The following is a 13,546-nucleotide window of genomic DNA, read 5'->3' as shown; positions in this document are numbered from 1 at the left end:
AAAACACTAAAGAGTTTTATCCGAAAGTATGCTGATATGAGGAGTTCCTGAGGCTCAACTATGCAAAGAATGACTTTTAAAAGTCATCATCTCTGTAGAGGGTCTTTTTTTTTTTTTTTTTTTTGTACTTACATTCTTCAATTTTATGGTATTACTTTATAATAAATACATTAATGTACTGATAATTTTAAATGTTTACTTTGAAACCCTGTAACACTTGTTCTGTCATCCATCCCACATATTTCCTTTTTCTTTTCAACTTTGATCTTTCAAAATGAAATTCATTCATTTACTAGCTAGTACTCTGAAGTTGTTTTTAATTCTCTGATACTTTTCCCACCAGAACTCTTTATCTGGGAATCTTGTCTCTGAAATATGGCCAAGAACAAGGAAAAAAAATTAAAAGGACATCTAGGCATATAAAATAAATGTCAGATAGGCAAAGCACTGACATTCCTTTCTCTGCTCCCTGGAGAATCCCTTAAGCTCTTAGCAGTAATCTTTTGAAAAACTATTCTTTGAAGTTTGGTTATTTGATTTCTCAACCTATATAAAAGTAGCTGGATAGAGGAGGCGGGTATGGTGCTGGAGTCAAATATGCCCAACAGCAAGAAATTATAACTGACAACCTGGCAGAAAAGGCCCCCCCCTCCCCCCCAAAAAAAGTATTAGTATATATAAGACCTCAAATCAAGACTATGTAAGGCCTTAACATAAGGATCAGCGTTCTTGTACACCTTTATAGCACCTAAAGATATCACTAATTCAGCTGAATATAAATAGTATTCTTAGTGTATTATCCTGGAGTCATCATAAGCGATTTACTTATATGTCAACTATATTCTGTTAAAAAAGATAGAATAGTATATGATAGACATTTTTATCCAAGTGGGTTAAAATTAAAATCTGCAGCCATCTAGAAATCTCAGCCATCCTAAACTCTATATTCTCTGAGGGTTTCATATATTCTGGGTCATAACTTCTCACTTAATTCTACGCTCTAAGTGACTATTATAACAGAGCAAGTCTGTTAGATTAGTTTTCAAGGGTATAGATGTCCCCAGAGTTAACTATAAGTTTGAGCTTTAGAAGTTTCAGAAGCGTAATGATTTCACCTTATTGTGCCTTTTTTTGAATGGGTTTTCCACTGTGTTCATTTGAATGGGTTTATAGACATTTCTTTTTCCCTTAGATTGGTCGGTCGACTGAAAGTCCCATTGATTTTGTAGTAACTGACACAGTTCCTGGAAGTCAAAGTAATTCTGATACACAGTCAGTGCAAAGCACTATATCAAGATTTGCCTGTAGAATTATATGTGAACGGAACCCTCCATTTACAGCACGGATTTATGCTGCAGGCTTTGACTCATCAAAAAACATCTTTCTTGGGGTAAAAAGCTTTTTTTCTATCTGATGCATTATTTTATAATCACTTGTATTTCCAAATTACAAATAAGCGGAAGCTCTCACTCTTCTTACTCCTGCTAGGAGAAGGCTGCCAAATGGAAGACATCAGATGGGCAGATGGATGGCTTAACCACTAATGGCGTTCTTGTTATGCATCCACGTAATGGGTTCATGGAAGATTCCAAGCCTGGAATATGGAGAGAAATATCAGTGTGTGGAAATGTATTCAGCCTGCGTGAAACCAGATCAGCTCAGCAAAGAGGAAAAATGGTAAGTATTAAGTTGTAGCTCTTTATTTAGCTACAGTAAATATATAGGGTGAGTTGGACTGAATGCAATACATATTCCCCAAAATTCTTAAATCTCTTGTTGATACATAATACTAAGTCTGATTATCATACATTGACTATTAAATACTATACTATAGGATAATATTTCAATAATTCAATTAGGACACTCAGTTTATTTCCATATTATGTTAATACTAGGGGCCCAGTGCATGAATATGTGCACCTTGAAAGGAACTGTGGGCCTGGAGGCTGCGGTGGGCACAGAAGCGGGTCTTGGCCAATCTTTTACGCCCCCACCCGACCCCTCCTGCCACAGCCCCTAATCCCCTGTCTGACAGCAGCCCCGCTACCGCTACTACTGCTCCCATGCGTTAACAACGCTGACCCAGCTCTGACGGCATGGAGCCATTGGGGCTGGTACCAGCAGCAGGTGCGAGCAGGGCTGCTGCCCCGATCGCCCCTCAGGACCTGGGTGAGATGGAAAACCCTTAAGGGTAATTGGGGCTGGCAGCCATTGCTTGCACCTAAGTTGTTCGCACCCAAGACGGCACCGAGCGATCGGGGCCATCACCGTGCGCCGCAATGGGTGCAAGTGCTGAGCAGGACTGTGGCACACAGGAGCAAAGAATGTTCAGTAACCACCAGAGGCTCGCCCTGATAACTGTGACTGGCGCTGTGCCTTGGTCTGGTGCCCCCTGGTGGTCAGTGGCTGTCATAGTGATCAGCTGTCAGTCTATTTGCATATTAGCCTTTTATTATATAGGATATTTTAAAACATAAGCTTTCCTAAATTAAACAGCACTCTGTATTTTCTACTTATATTTATATTATCTTTGGCCATGATATTTATTGGATATATTCGACCAACTGATTAGCCTCAGAAAATAAGCCTGTGTGGACACATATGTTCAGAAAAGACAGCTGCCTATTGATTCCCGTTTTTCCATGGTACTTAACCTGTTCATGCAGCCATCTCTTTTGTTTTAATCATAAATTATCCTATATAATAAAAGGCTAATATGCAAATCAACCAAATGGCAGAATGATCAGTCACTATGGCACACTGAGGGCACAATGCAGGAGCTGCCCTATGGTGGTCAGTGTGCTCCCACAGGGGGTACACATTCAGCCAGAAGCTAGGTTCACAGCTGGTGAGTGCAGTGGCAATGGCCTCTCCCATCTCTGCAGCAGTGCTAAGGATGTCCAACTGACTGCTTAGACCTGCTCCCCCTGGGATGCGGGCATAAACCGTCAGTCGGACATCCCCCGAGTGCACATGGACTGAGGGTGCAGGCCAGGCTGAGGGGACCACCCCTTGCCAAGTGCAAGAATTTCGTGCACCAGGCCTCTAGTCTTTAAGGCTTAAAAGAAATACATGTAAGACCAACACTCTTATGCAAATATCTAAAGCACAATGCTGATTTTTTTTTTTTAAAATTCTTATTTCCTCTAGGTGGAAATTGAAACTAATCAGTTACAAGATGGCTCATTAATTGACCTTTGTGGTGCAACATTGCTGTGGCGTACTGCAGAAGGCCTTTCCCACACTCCAACAGTGAAGCATTTAGAAGCTTTAAGACAGGAAATCAATGCAGCACGACCTCAGTGCCCTGTAGGGTTCAACACGCTAGCATTTCCTAGTATGAAGAGGAAAGATGTTGTTGATGAGAAACAACCTTGGGTCTATCTAAACTGCGGCCATGTGCATGGCTATCATAACTGGGGAAACAAAGAAGAACGTGATGGAAAAGATCGGGAATGCCCTATGTGTAGGTCTGTTGGTCCCTATGTCCCCCTGTGGCTTGGATGTGAAGCTGGATTTTATGTGGACGCCGGCCCTCCAACCCACGCGTTTAGCCCATGTGGGCATGTGTGCTCAGAAAAGACAACTGCCTATTGGTCCCAGATCCCACTTCCTCATGGTACTCATACCTTTCACGCAGCCTGTCCCTTCTGTGCACATCAGTTGGCTGGTGAACAAGGCTACATCAGACTTATTTTCCAAGGACCTCTAGACTAACAGACAGTTGTCCTCCAGGACTGCATTATACATTTATAAGCTAAGTGAGTTGGGTTTTTCAACCTGTTGTACATGTCACGGTTTCTCTGATCTGGTCATTTCCATTAAGATGAAGAATTTTTTTAAACATTTATAATAAATTGTAGCAATTTTTGAGCAAAAATGTGGAAAACTCAAGCAAAGGAATTTACAAAAGTACCTGACTTCTGAATTCTGAGTTTTTTAAAATCTATTTTGAGGAGAAAAAAGACAGTCTAATAAGATGCCTTCATTTTAGTGTTTTTGAATCACCCATCCTCAGTGTTGAAAAATTGTTTTGTATAACTGAGGGTACTGTTGGTTCAAACTATGTTAGTTTACAGTTTATTGCAAACATTGTAAATTACAGCAACGTGTATATTAACTTTTTTTCTATTTATCTTTATTATAGAAAATGCCTTAGAACGTTCTTGATAGATTAGCATGGTAATGATGGTGTCACACGCCTGGTGTGAATGGTAGGTTAGTTGAGCATAGCTCAAGGATTTGCAAAGTTAGGAAGATGGGCAAAAGAGCCTCTTTCCCCACCCCCATCTAAATATGGACTTTGGTAAAGTAGAATACTTTGTAAAATGAAATTTATATTAATTACCATTGTGTAAAAGGTGTTTGTTTTTAACCACATTCAAGATGATTGGGAAAAGAGTTTTTTTCCTTAATGTTCCTCTCAAGTGTAGTACTATAACAGAAACTTAATGCTAAGAAACATTTTATACGCTCCTTTTGAATATGCAATTTAATCTAGATTATCTATTTTTCTCCCGTGATAACTAATCTGTTTTTAGTATCAGCAACATTTGGCAAGTTTATTTTTTAGATATAAACTGTGGCTCATCTGTTCACTGTTTCTAGAAAAAAAAAATCATTCTCATGAGGAAAAGCATAAATTAACAAGAAAGGAGAGTGACTTGATTTGCTTTTAGAAAAGGAAATGCTTAAATAATTAATTATTCCGTTTTGGGCCTTATCCAGACATTAAGGAATCTAGAGAGATAGAAAGGGTTGAATAATGATAGTGCACCCCCCATTTTTAACCTCACAGATCAGCCTTCGCTTCTGGCTTGAATCCTAAGGAAAGCTGCCAGCATTAAGGAAATGTTTGGTTGTCAGAGGAGCACCATCGACAGCAGAGTGGAGGGACATATTTGCATGATCTGTTTAGTCTCTAATTCCAATAAATTATTTTGCTCTCAGAAACAATAAAAAGTTTCTTCTCCTCCTATCCCTCCTCCTCCCTACCCTCCTCTCTTTTTTTTTTTTTAATGCACCACAAGGAAAGTACAGACAGCTGCACTACATCAAACCCTCTGTGGCACTTATATAAATCAATACACTTTTAGATTAGACGGAATTCTTATTTTAATCTTTTTATTTGTTTTCCTTTAGTTTGAAAGTTGTATAATACTTAATTGACTCTAGCAAAATTTTGTATGTGGTAGCATAGCTTTAATTTATTCTATTACAATGCTGTTCTGAATTTTCTTTTGGTTAAAAAAAACAAACAAAACCTGTTGCTTAGAAGCCATGAACTATTTTTATTTTACTTCAACTTGTCAAAATTTCCTTGTTTTTAAAAACTATCATGTGGACTCACTCAGGAAATGCATGTCAGGAAATTTGTATTATAAGTTTATTAGTTGTGATGTATCAGTAACTGCTGTTACCTTACCCCCTTTTCAAAGAAATATAACTAATTTTGAAGTTTTCTAGCTTGTCACATGCTTTGTGACTAATGCAAGGAAATCAAGTCCTGTGTTGTATTTGTTCTAGTCATTTCTATTCAGTCTATATATTGTAGCTAATTTTTATTTGCAATTAATTTATTCAAACTAAGTAAATACTTTTCAAAATAGATATTTGAATTTGTCTCTGTGCATTCGTCTTTGCATAACTTAGAATGGGAAATCAGAAGTGATAATTTGCAGACAAGGCTACTGCACATTTCAAAACTACGCACTTGAAATAGATGAGTTTGCATTTGAGGTACAATTTTAAATCTCTGGTTCTCTTCAGAAAGCATCTCTTATTAATGATTGCATTGTTACTACGTTTAGTCTTAGAAGAGAGTTGGCTTCTTGCAAGTTGCATCCTAGGCTGTTTAAATAGTGCCTCAATGACCAGAAAAGATTCATCTTCATTATAAAGTGCCTAAATTCCTCTGCCACCTGGAAAAAATCTGGTTCATGTCACATCAAACTCATATTTTGAAAACTCAGGTAATTTAAATCATTAGTCAAGTATTTTTCTGTTTAAGCATTTTGAAAATTTTGTTCTGTCACTTTGCCAATGCCAAATGGAACACTTTTTACTTACAGGCTTGTATTATGGCAATGCCAGTATTCTGGCCAAGGGAAAAGAGTTGTATTTCAGTTTCCTAAGTGCACTCTCAAGAAAGATATTTTTTATGGCTTAACTCTTATAAATATCTAATACCTAAACGTCTTAATATCTAAATGTTCCTTAATTTGTACAGAGGATTAAACTTCCCATCATCTAAAATGTTAGGGTTATAAAGCAAGACACAGTAAGTAGCCAGAGGAGGAGTCTTTACCAGGTTATCTTCTTGAAGCTGAAATTGCTCATTCTCATCATATAAAAGTCTAATACATGTTAAACAGGATAGAATAAGAAATGATGTAAACATATAATTACATCTAACATGAGTATTCCCACTCTACTCTTCCCTCAGGATAGTACAAGAACCATGTGTGAAGCTTGGCCTTCTAAAACATACAATGAGTAAGGGCACCACGGAAATTCATCTTTAAATTTATAAAATAAATAAAATTCTGACACTTTGGCCCCCTCATCTCAATGGGTCAGGATCATCTTGTGCTACCCTACTATAGAGACCACTGGCTAAAAGAGATGTGACCCACTCTTGTGTTTATGTTCTGAGTATTAATCATCAAAATAGTATACTATAATTGAACAGCATTATTTATCTCCCACTCCCACTTTTGGAATCACTCTTACATAAGTATACTTTAAGGCCGTTTTATCCACACATTCTTAAAACAGTTATTTGAATATCCACTATGCACCAAGCCCTATTCTAAACAGTGATTGATGAGGGGGCCAAAGAAAGGGATTCCCTTTCTTCATAGGATTTGTATTCTAGTGGGGAAAATAGAAATGAATAAGAAAAATAAAAGGTAAAGCATGACAGCAGTTTTGAAGGGACAAATGAAGCAGAGAGGGAGATACAAAGTGTATGTGTGGAGTATTTGCAGTATTAAATGGACTGGAAAGGTGGTACTTGAATAGAGATCTGAAGGATGTGGCTACTTAGGAGCAAAACATTTAGCCAGAAGGAACAATAATTATAAGGGTCCTAAGAAGCATGCTTGGAATCTTATATAATAAAAGGGTAATAGGCAAATTGACCAAACAGCAAAATAACTGGTCACTGTGACACACACTGACCACTAGGGGGCAGACACTCAATGCAGGAGCTGCCTCCTGGTGGTCAGTGCGCTCCCACGGGGGAGCGCCGCTCAGTCAGAAGCCAGACTGATGGCTGGGGGGCGCAGCGGCCTGCCTCTGGCAGTGCTAAGGATGTTGGACTGTGGGCTTAAGCTGTCAGGCAGACATTCCCCAAGGACTCCTGGACTGTGAAGGGGCCCAGGCCAGGCTGAGGGAGACCTTCTCCTCCTCACACCTCTCCCCAAGTGCACAAATGTCATGCACCGGGCCTCTAGTATTTCTTTAATAGCAAAGAGGCCAGTGTGGTTCTGTCGAATGAAAAGAGGAGTAGTAGGTAGAGCGACAGGGTAAGTGGGGCAGGGGATGAAACTAAATTTTGGAGGATCTTCTGAGACTTGGCTATTATTTTGAGTAAGATGGGGGCCATAGGATTTTGAACAGGGAAGAGACGAGATCTGACATATTTTTATTTTTTATTTATTTTTTTTTTATTAAATTATTATCTTTATACATATACCATTGCCCACCCCCTCCCATACATGCCCTCCCTCCCTATTTTTATTTTATTTTTTTTTTTATTTTTTTTCCTATTTTTAAAAGATTTAAATAGACTGAAGTGGGAGCAGGGAGACCAGTTTGGAGACCAATGCAATAATCCTGGAGAGAGGTGACGGGATGTGGATCAAAGAGGAGTTGGTTTGAAGAGTGGTCAGAACCTGGGTATGTTCTGAAGGTGACAAGAGCTGACAGTATTTGCTGGCAGATCAGGTATGGGAGTGAAAGGAGAGTCAAGGGTTTTCTCAGCTCCGCCTAAGCAGCTAAAAGGATAAAATGGTCGTTTATTGCAGTGGAGAAGATTATGAGCGGAATGGTTTGTGGGGAGGGTACGCTGCTTGTGGAATTGGGAACTTAGCTTGGACGTTAGATTGAGACTGCTTTTAGACAAGATGTTTGCCAAAGTAAACCTCTGCTTTTTCTTTTTTTCTTGTTACTTATTGTGATCGGTATTCTCCATATATTCTCTGCTTGCTTAGAAACAAACAAAAAGTATTCCTCCTGATTAGTGGCACTCTTCCTTTCGTTGAAATGGAGTTGGGACACCTCTCCAGTTTCTCTCTCTGTTTCGGCGGCCCTTTCAGGAAATGAAGTTCTGTCTTCAACTGCAGTGGTAACTTCCTTTAGCAAAAAAGTTCTGATTCAGTTGTCTTCCTTTCTCATGTACACTTTTGTCTTTAAGCTCTTGCATTTATGTTCTTAAAAGTCCTCAGTTTTAGTGAATTGAATGTTTTGCTACTTCAAATCTTTATTGGCAGTGGCCAACTACATGTTGTGTTTTATATTTTTATTTTTTATTTTATTATTTAAATATTTACAGTGTTCTTAAGCCTATTATATAAGCCCGATTTTAATATTCAGTTTCTCTTAAGGAAATATGCCTGTGTTTGATGTTGTCAGCAGAAAAAGAAGTAAATAAGATAGAAATGAATTTTCCTAAAGTAAAGTATAATATCATGTCCAAACATTCCGTTAGATGACATGATAGGAATGCTGACTCGACTGTAAACCCAGCTATGTATGCTAAAGGATAAACTACAGCATGAGGCCTAACTGGTTTGGCTCAGTGGGTAGAGTGTTGGCCTGTAGACTGAAGGGTCCCTGGTTTAAATCTGGTCAAGGGCACATGCCCAGGTTGCAGGTTTGATCCCCAGTGGGGGGCGTGCAGGAGGCAGCCAATCAGTGATTCTCTCATCATTGATGTTTCTATCTCTCCCTTCCTCTCTGAAATCAATAAAAAAAATATATACTTTTTAAAAACTACAGCATAAGCCGAAACCGGTTTGGCTCAGTGGCAGAGCGTCGGTCTGCGGACTGAAAGGTCCCAGGTTCGATTCCGGTCAAGGGCATGTACCTTGGTTGCGGGCACATCCCCGGTAGGGGGTGTGCAAGAGGCAGCTGGTCCATGTTTCTCAATCATCGACGTTTCTAGCTCTCTATCACTCTCTCCTACCCTCTGTAAAAAATCAATAAAATATATATTTTAAAAACTACAGCATAAGATAATCCCTCACGGCAAATGTTTGAGTGTTTGCTATGTGTCAGTCAGGCACTGTTCGAAAAGCACCGTTCTAAGTACAAGGTGGAGCAAAAGTAGGTTTGCAGATGTGTGTGGGAACGTTTATTTTTTTTATTATTTTTTATCATTGTATTATTTTCCATACAAACATCTATAAACCTACTTTTGTTCTACCCTGTATATTACAGATATTATTTAAAACTCAACACTATGCTGAAACCGGTTTGGCTCAGTGGATAGCGCCGGCCTGGAGGCTGAAGGGTCCCAGGTTCGATTCCAGTCAAGGGCATGTGCCTTGGTTGCGGGCACATCCCCAGTAGGGGGTGTGCAAGAGGCAGCTGGTCGATGTTTCTCTCTTATCGATGTTTCTAACTCTCTATCCCTCTCTCTTCCTCTCTGTAAAAAATCAATAAAATATATTTTAAAAATAAAAGTAGGCAAGAAAAAGAGAGATGTCTTAGTTTTTAAAAAATGCTAAAAGGATGTTCAGAATATTAAAAATAAATAAAAAAAATAACAACACTATGAGCTAGGAACTGTTCTCTCCATTTTACAATAGAAACCAGACACAGCAATGTCTAGTAACTTGCCCAAGGTTCACGTGGTTTGTAACTAGAGTCAGTTTGGACCTTTGAAGTCTTACTCCATATTTGTGTAGGCAGCCACCACATTTTGCTGCTCCTCCCAACCCCCACCCCTCCTTTATTTTTTATTTGATTGAAATTTGAACTCTATTTCTTTCTCTTTTTTTATTGATTTTTTACAGAGAGGAAGGAAGAGGGATATAGAGTTAGAAACATCAATGAGAGAGAAACATCCATTAGCTGTCTCCTGCACACCCCTACTGGGGATGTGCCTGCAACCAAGGTACATGCCCTTGACTGGAATTGAACCTAGAACCTTTCAGTCCGCAGGCTGACGCTCTATCCACTGAGCCAAACCGGTTTCTTCCAAGGTACGTGCCTTAGACCTGAATCGAACTTGGGACCCTTTGGTCCACAGGCTCTACCCACTGAGCCCAACTGGCTAGGGCCATACAGTCAAGTTTTTGAGCTTGTTAATGGTTAGGAAAGGTGCAGAAGGCAGCCATGTTTTAAAGGAAAAACTAAGGCCTACCCACCTTACAATTTCCTAAAGTTGTACCATATCCTTACTGCATAACTATTAATAAAAATATAGGATAAAAGCTAGAAGGGATCTTAACATAAGTGACAGATTTCGAGAAACCAGGGCTTACGATGAAGTGGCTACTAACTGATAAATCTGGTACTAGAAGCCCGGGCTCCGGTGTCTACCCTAATACTTGACTATCATGAACCTGAGTCACCAAGATTCCATTCAATTGCCATGTTTTGTTTGTTGAAACAGAAGTAAATACATGGCACTTGAATAGTTTTTATTTTTAAATCACAAGTGTCATCAGCTCTTGTCATTTAAACAATGGCTCCCAAATGTAGGTGATGGTTTGCTTCAGAAGTCTTTTCACTAATCGGCTGCCTAGTTTGAAAATGAAAGACAAGAGTAGGAAGAGATAATCAGGAGCTGTCTAGCAGCCCTGGCTGGTGTGGCTCACTTTGTTGGATGTTGTCCCATGCACCGAGAGGTGGCTGGAGCACATGCCTTGGTTTCAGGCTCGGTGCCCACAAGCAAACAATAAAACCATAAGTTTAAAAAAAAAAAAAAAAAAGTTCTCCAAGCAGTTTCCTTAGAGCTCCTCAGTACTCTATATGAGTCATTCAGCCAAGATGAGTGCTCACTCAATGACAAAGCTCTTATTTTACTTTTCTGTTTACTGTGAAGTTAGCACAATTGTTTTGCATGTCACTCTCTGCAGGAATGCAACACATTCAGATACTCTACCTTTAGTTGGTTTCCTTGTCAAATGACCTTCAGAAAATGAGTTATTTGAAATATGGTGATTGTAATGCTTCCCTAAAATTATGATGTTGTCAAGCAACTCAGAATCTTTATTAATTCACAGTATAATTGAATAATAATAGTAACCTGAATGCCAAGTGCCCACAAAGTTGTCTAAATCTTGAATTATGATGGGCAGATCCCTAGGTGGAGAGACAGGAGTTGAAATGGGCCAGGCACACGGGCAAGAAGAGGAATCTCCTACAGAATGGATCCAAGAGCTTCCAAAGCAGGGATGGGCCAGGTGGCATTTGAGGAGTAATGGCAGGAATTCCTCACTGAGGGTCTTAGGAACATGATAGGTGCCCTAAAGCAGTGATCAGCAAACTGCGGCTCGAGCCACACGCAGTTTGCCACTCTATTCACTAATGAGTTTGCCAACCACTGCCCTAAAGTAATTACTTCCAAAGTTGAGGTGGCACAGGGATTGCAGGGTTAGAGAACTTATTATGGCCCCATAGTAATTATCCAAATGTCCAGGTGTGGGAATTATAGGAAGGAATCATATCAAGAGACAAGACAGTTTCTAAGATCCCTCTCTCTCTCTCTCTCTCTCTCTCGCTTTCTCTCTCTCTCTCTCTCTCTCTCTCTCTCTCTCTCTCTCTCTCTCTCTCTCTCTCTCTCTGTCTCTCTCTCTCTCACACACACACACACACACACACACACACACACACACACACACCAAACAGCTGCTCCTAATTTTGGAATAAGTATAGCTTTTCAAGATGACTTTTTAAAAGGAAACAGTGGTCGGGACCGGTTTGGCTCAGTGGATAGAGCGTCGGCCTGCGAATTGAAAGGTCCTGGGTTCGATTCCGGGCAAGGGCATGTATCTGGTTATGGGCACATCCCCAGTAGGGGGTGTGCAAGAGGCAGTTGATCCATGATTCTCTCTCATCGATGTTTCTAACTCTCTATCCCTCTCTCTTCCTCTCTGTAAAAAATCAATAAAATATATTTTTAAAAAACAAATAAATAAATAAAATAAATAAAAAGAAACTGTTCATTTGAGTATGTAAATTCTAACAAGTTTGTTAGTATAATTTTTATATCAGCTACACTGCATGAATGCAAATGTTAATTATATTTTTGATTAGTTGTATTCCAATAACTCAACCATGGCAAGAGTCCTTGAATTGGGTGCACCATGCAAAGCTGGTATCTAGTTGCAGAGGTAACACAGCTGTGACGTGATACTTGTGATGTGATGAAATGAAAGCCAGAGACATTACTCTTGGGATATGGCCTTTTGCAGAGAAGCAGTAAAAGAGTGTTTACAGCTTTAGGCTAAAGGATTCTGAAAGTCTGAGAGTTAACAATCAGGAGTTTGTCTGAAAGTGCTTTATGGTTTCATTATTGCTACTGACTTCAAATATGGCCATATTTACTTACCAAAGTGTTTTAATTCCTCTTTAAATACAAAAGGACCATTGAAAATGTCTGGGTGGAATTTTACGAACAGAATGAATTCTTCAGACAAGGCTTAATCCAGTCTGGCCTCTGATACCAGTCCTTAGATGTTCCTTTATCAGAGTAGGTAACAATAGGCACTTATTCACTGTAAATAAACTAGGGGCTAAGTGAGTGGAGGGGAGTTAAAAAATGGCAGATAAGCAATCCTCCTTCAGAAAGGATCCAGTGATACTGAGGCCAGCATCTCCTGTAATTTTGTAGCTTGCTTTTATGTTCCATGCCTCGGCTTTATCTGTGGTCATGAATCTCCTTACCTGCTATCCTATGGGACCAAGATAATCCAACTCTTTGGCATCAGTGAATTAATACTTGTTCTACCTCGTTTTAGTTTCTTAGACTTTGGTGCTGGTCCTATTTAAAAGCAGATGGTCTCAGCCGAAACCGGTTTGGCTCAGTGGATGGAGCATTGGGCTGCGGACTGAAGGGTCCCCGGTTCGATTCCGGTCAAGGGCATGCACCTTGGTTGCAGGCACATCCCCAGTAGGGGGTGTGCAGGAGGCGGCTGATCGATGATTCTCTCTCATGGTTATTTCTAACTCTCTGTCCTTCTCTCTTCCTCTCTGTAAAAAATCAATAAAATATATATTTTAAAAAATAAAAGCAGATGGTCTCAGACTAATAAAGTTATGGCTCTTCAGTTGGGGAGCTCAGTAGCCTCTGCAATACAGCAAGGCCAGATAATCTTAATTATAAAATTATCTAAAAACGTCTAAGGACATTTTTAATCATTCAATGACTAGTGGAAAAGATATTCCATATTATTTATAGCTGCAACAGTTCTGAAAAGAAAAAGTTTGGGAGACAAAGCAGTGACCCAACATGTCAAATTCCCTAACAACAAATTCAGAGGAGCAGTTCCTGGTTACCTGTTACCTGGAACTTAATTATATGTTGGCATGT

General features: G+C 39.5%; 1 protein-coding gene across 1 annotated transcript in view; it reads left to right on the top strand.

Moving 5' to 3' along the window:
* PELI1 (pellino E3 ubiquitin protein ligase 1) overlaps positions 1 to 5,610 on the top strand; it is a 49,963-nt gene extending 44,353 nt beyond the window's left edge. The window contains exons 5-7 of the mRNA XM_084901117.1: positions 1,193 to 1,390; positions 1,489 to 1,677; positions 3,151 to 5,610. Coding sequence (XP_084757243.1) covers positions 1,193 to 1,390; positions 1,489 to 1,677; positions 3,151 to 3,717 — 954 coding nt within the window. The 3' untranslated portion in view covers positions 3,718 to 5,610. The remainder of the gene's footprint in view (positions 1 to 1,192; positions 1,391 to 1,488; positions 1,678 to 3,150) is intronic.
* The last annotated feature ends 7,936 nt before the right edge of the window (positions 5,611 to 13,546 follow it).

The sequence above is a fragment of the Pipistrellus hanaki genome (assembly GCF_964339955.1).
Source record: "Pipistrellus hanaki genome assembly, chromosome: 12".
NCBI lineage: Eukaryota > Metazoa > Chordata > Mammalia > Chiroptera > Vespertilionidae > Pipistrellus > Pipistrellus hanaki.
Note: the sequence above shows the minus strand (reverse complement) of the source record. Positions and strands in the feature narration are given on the sequence as shown.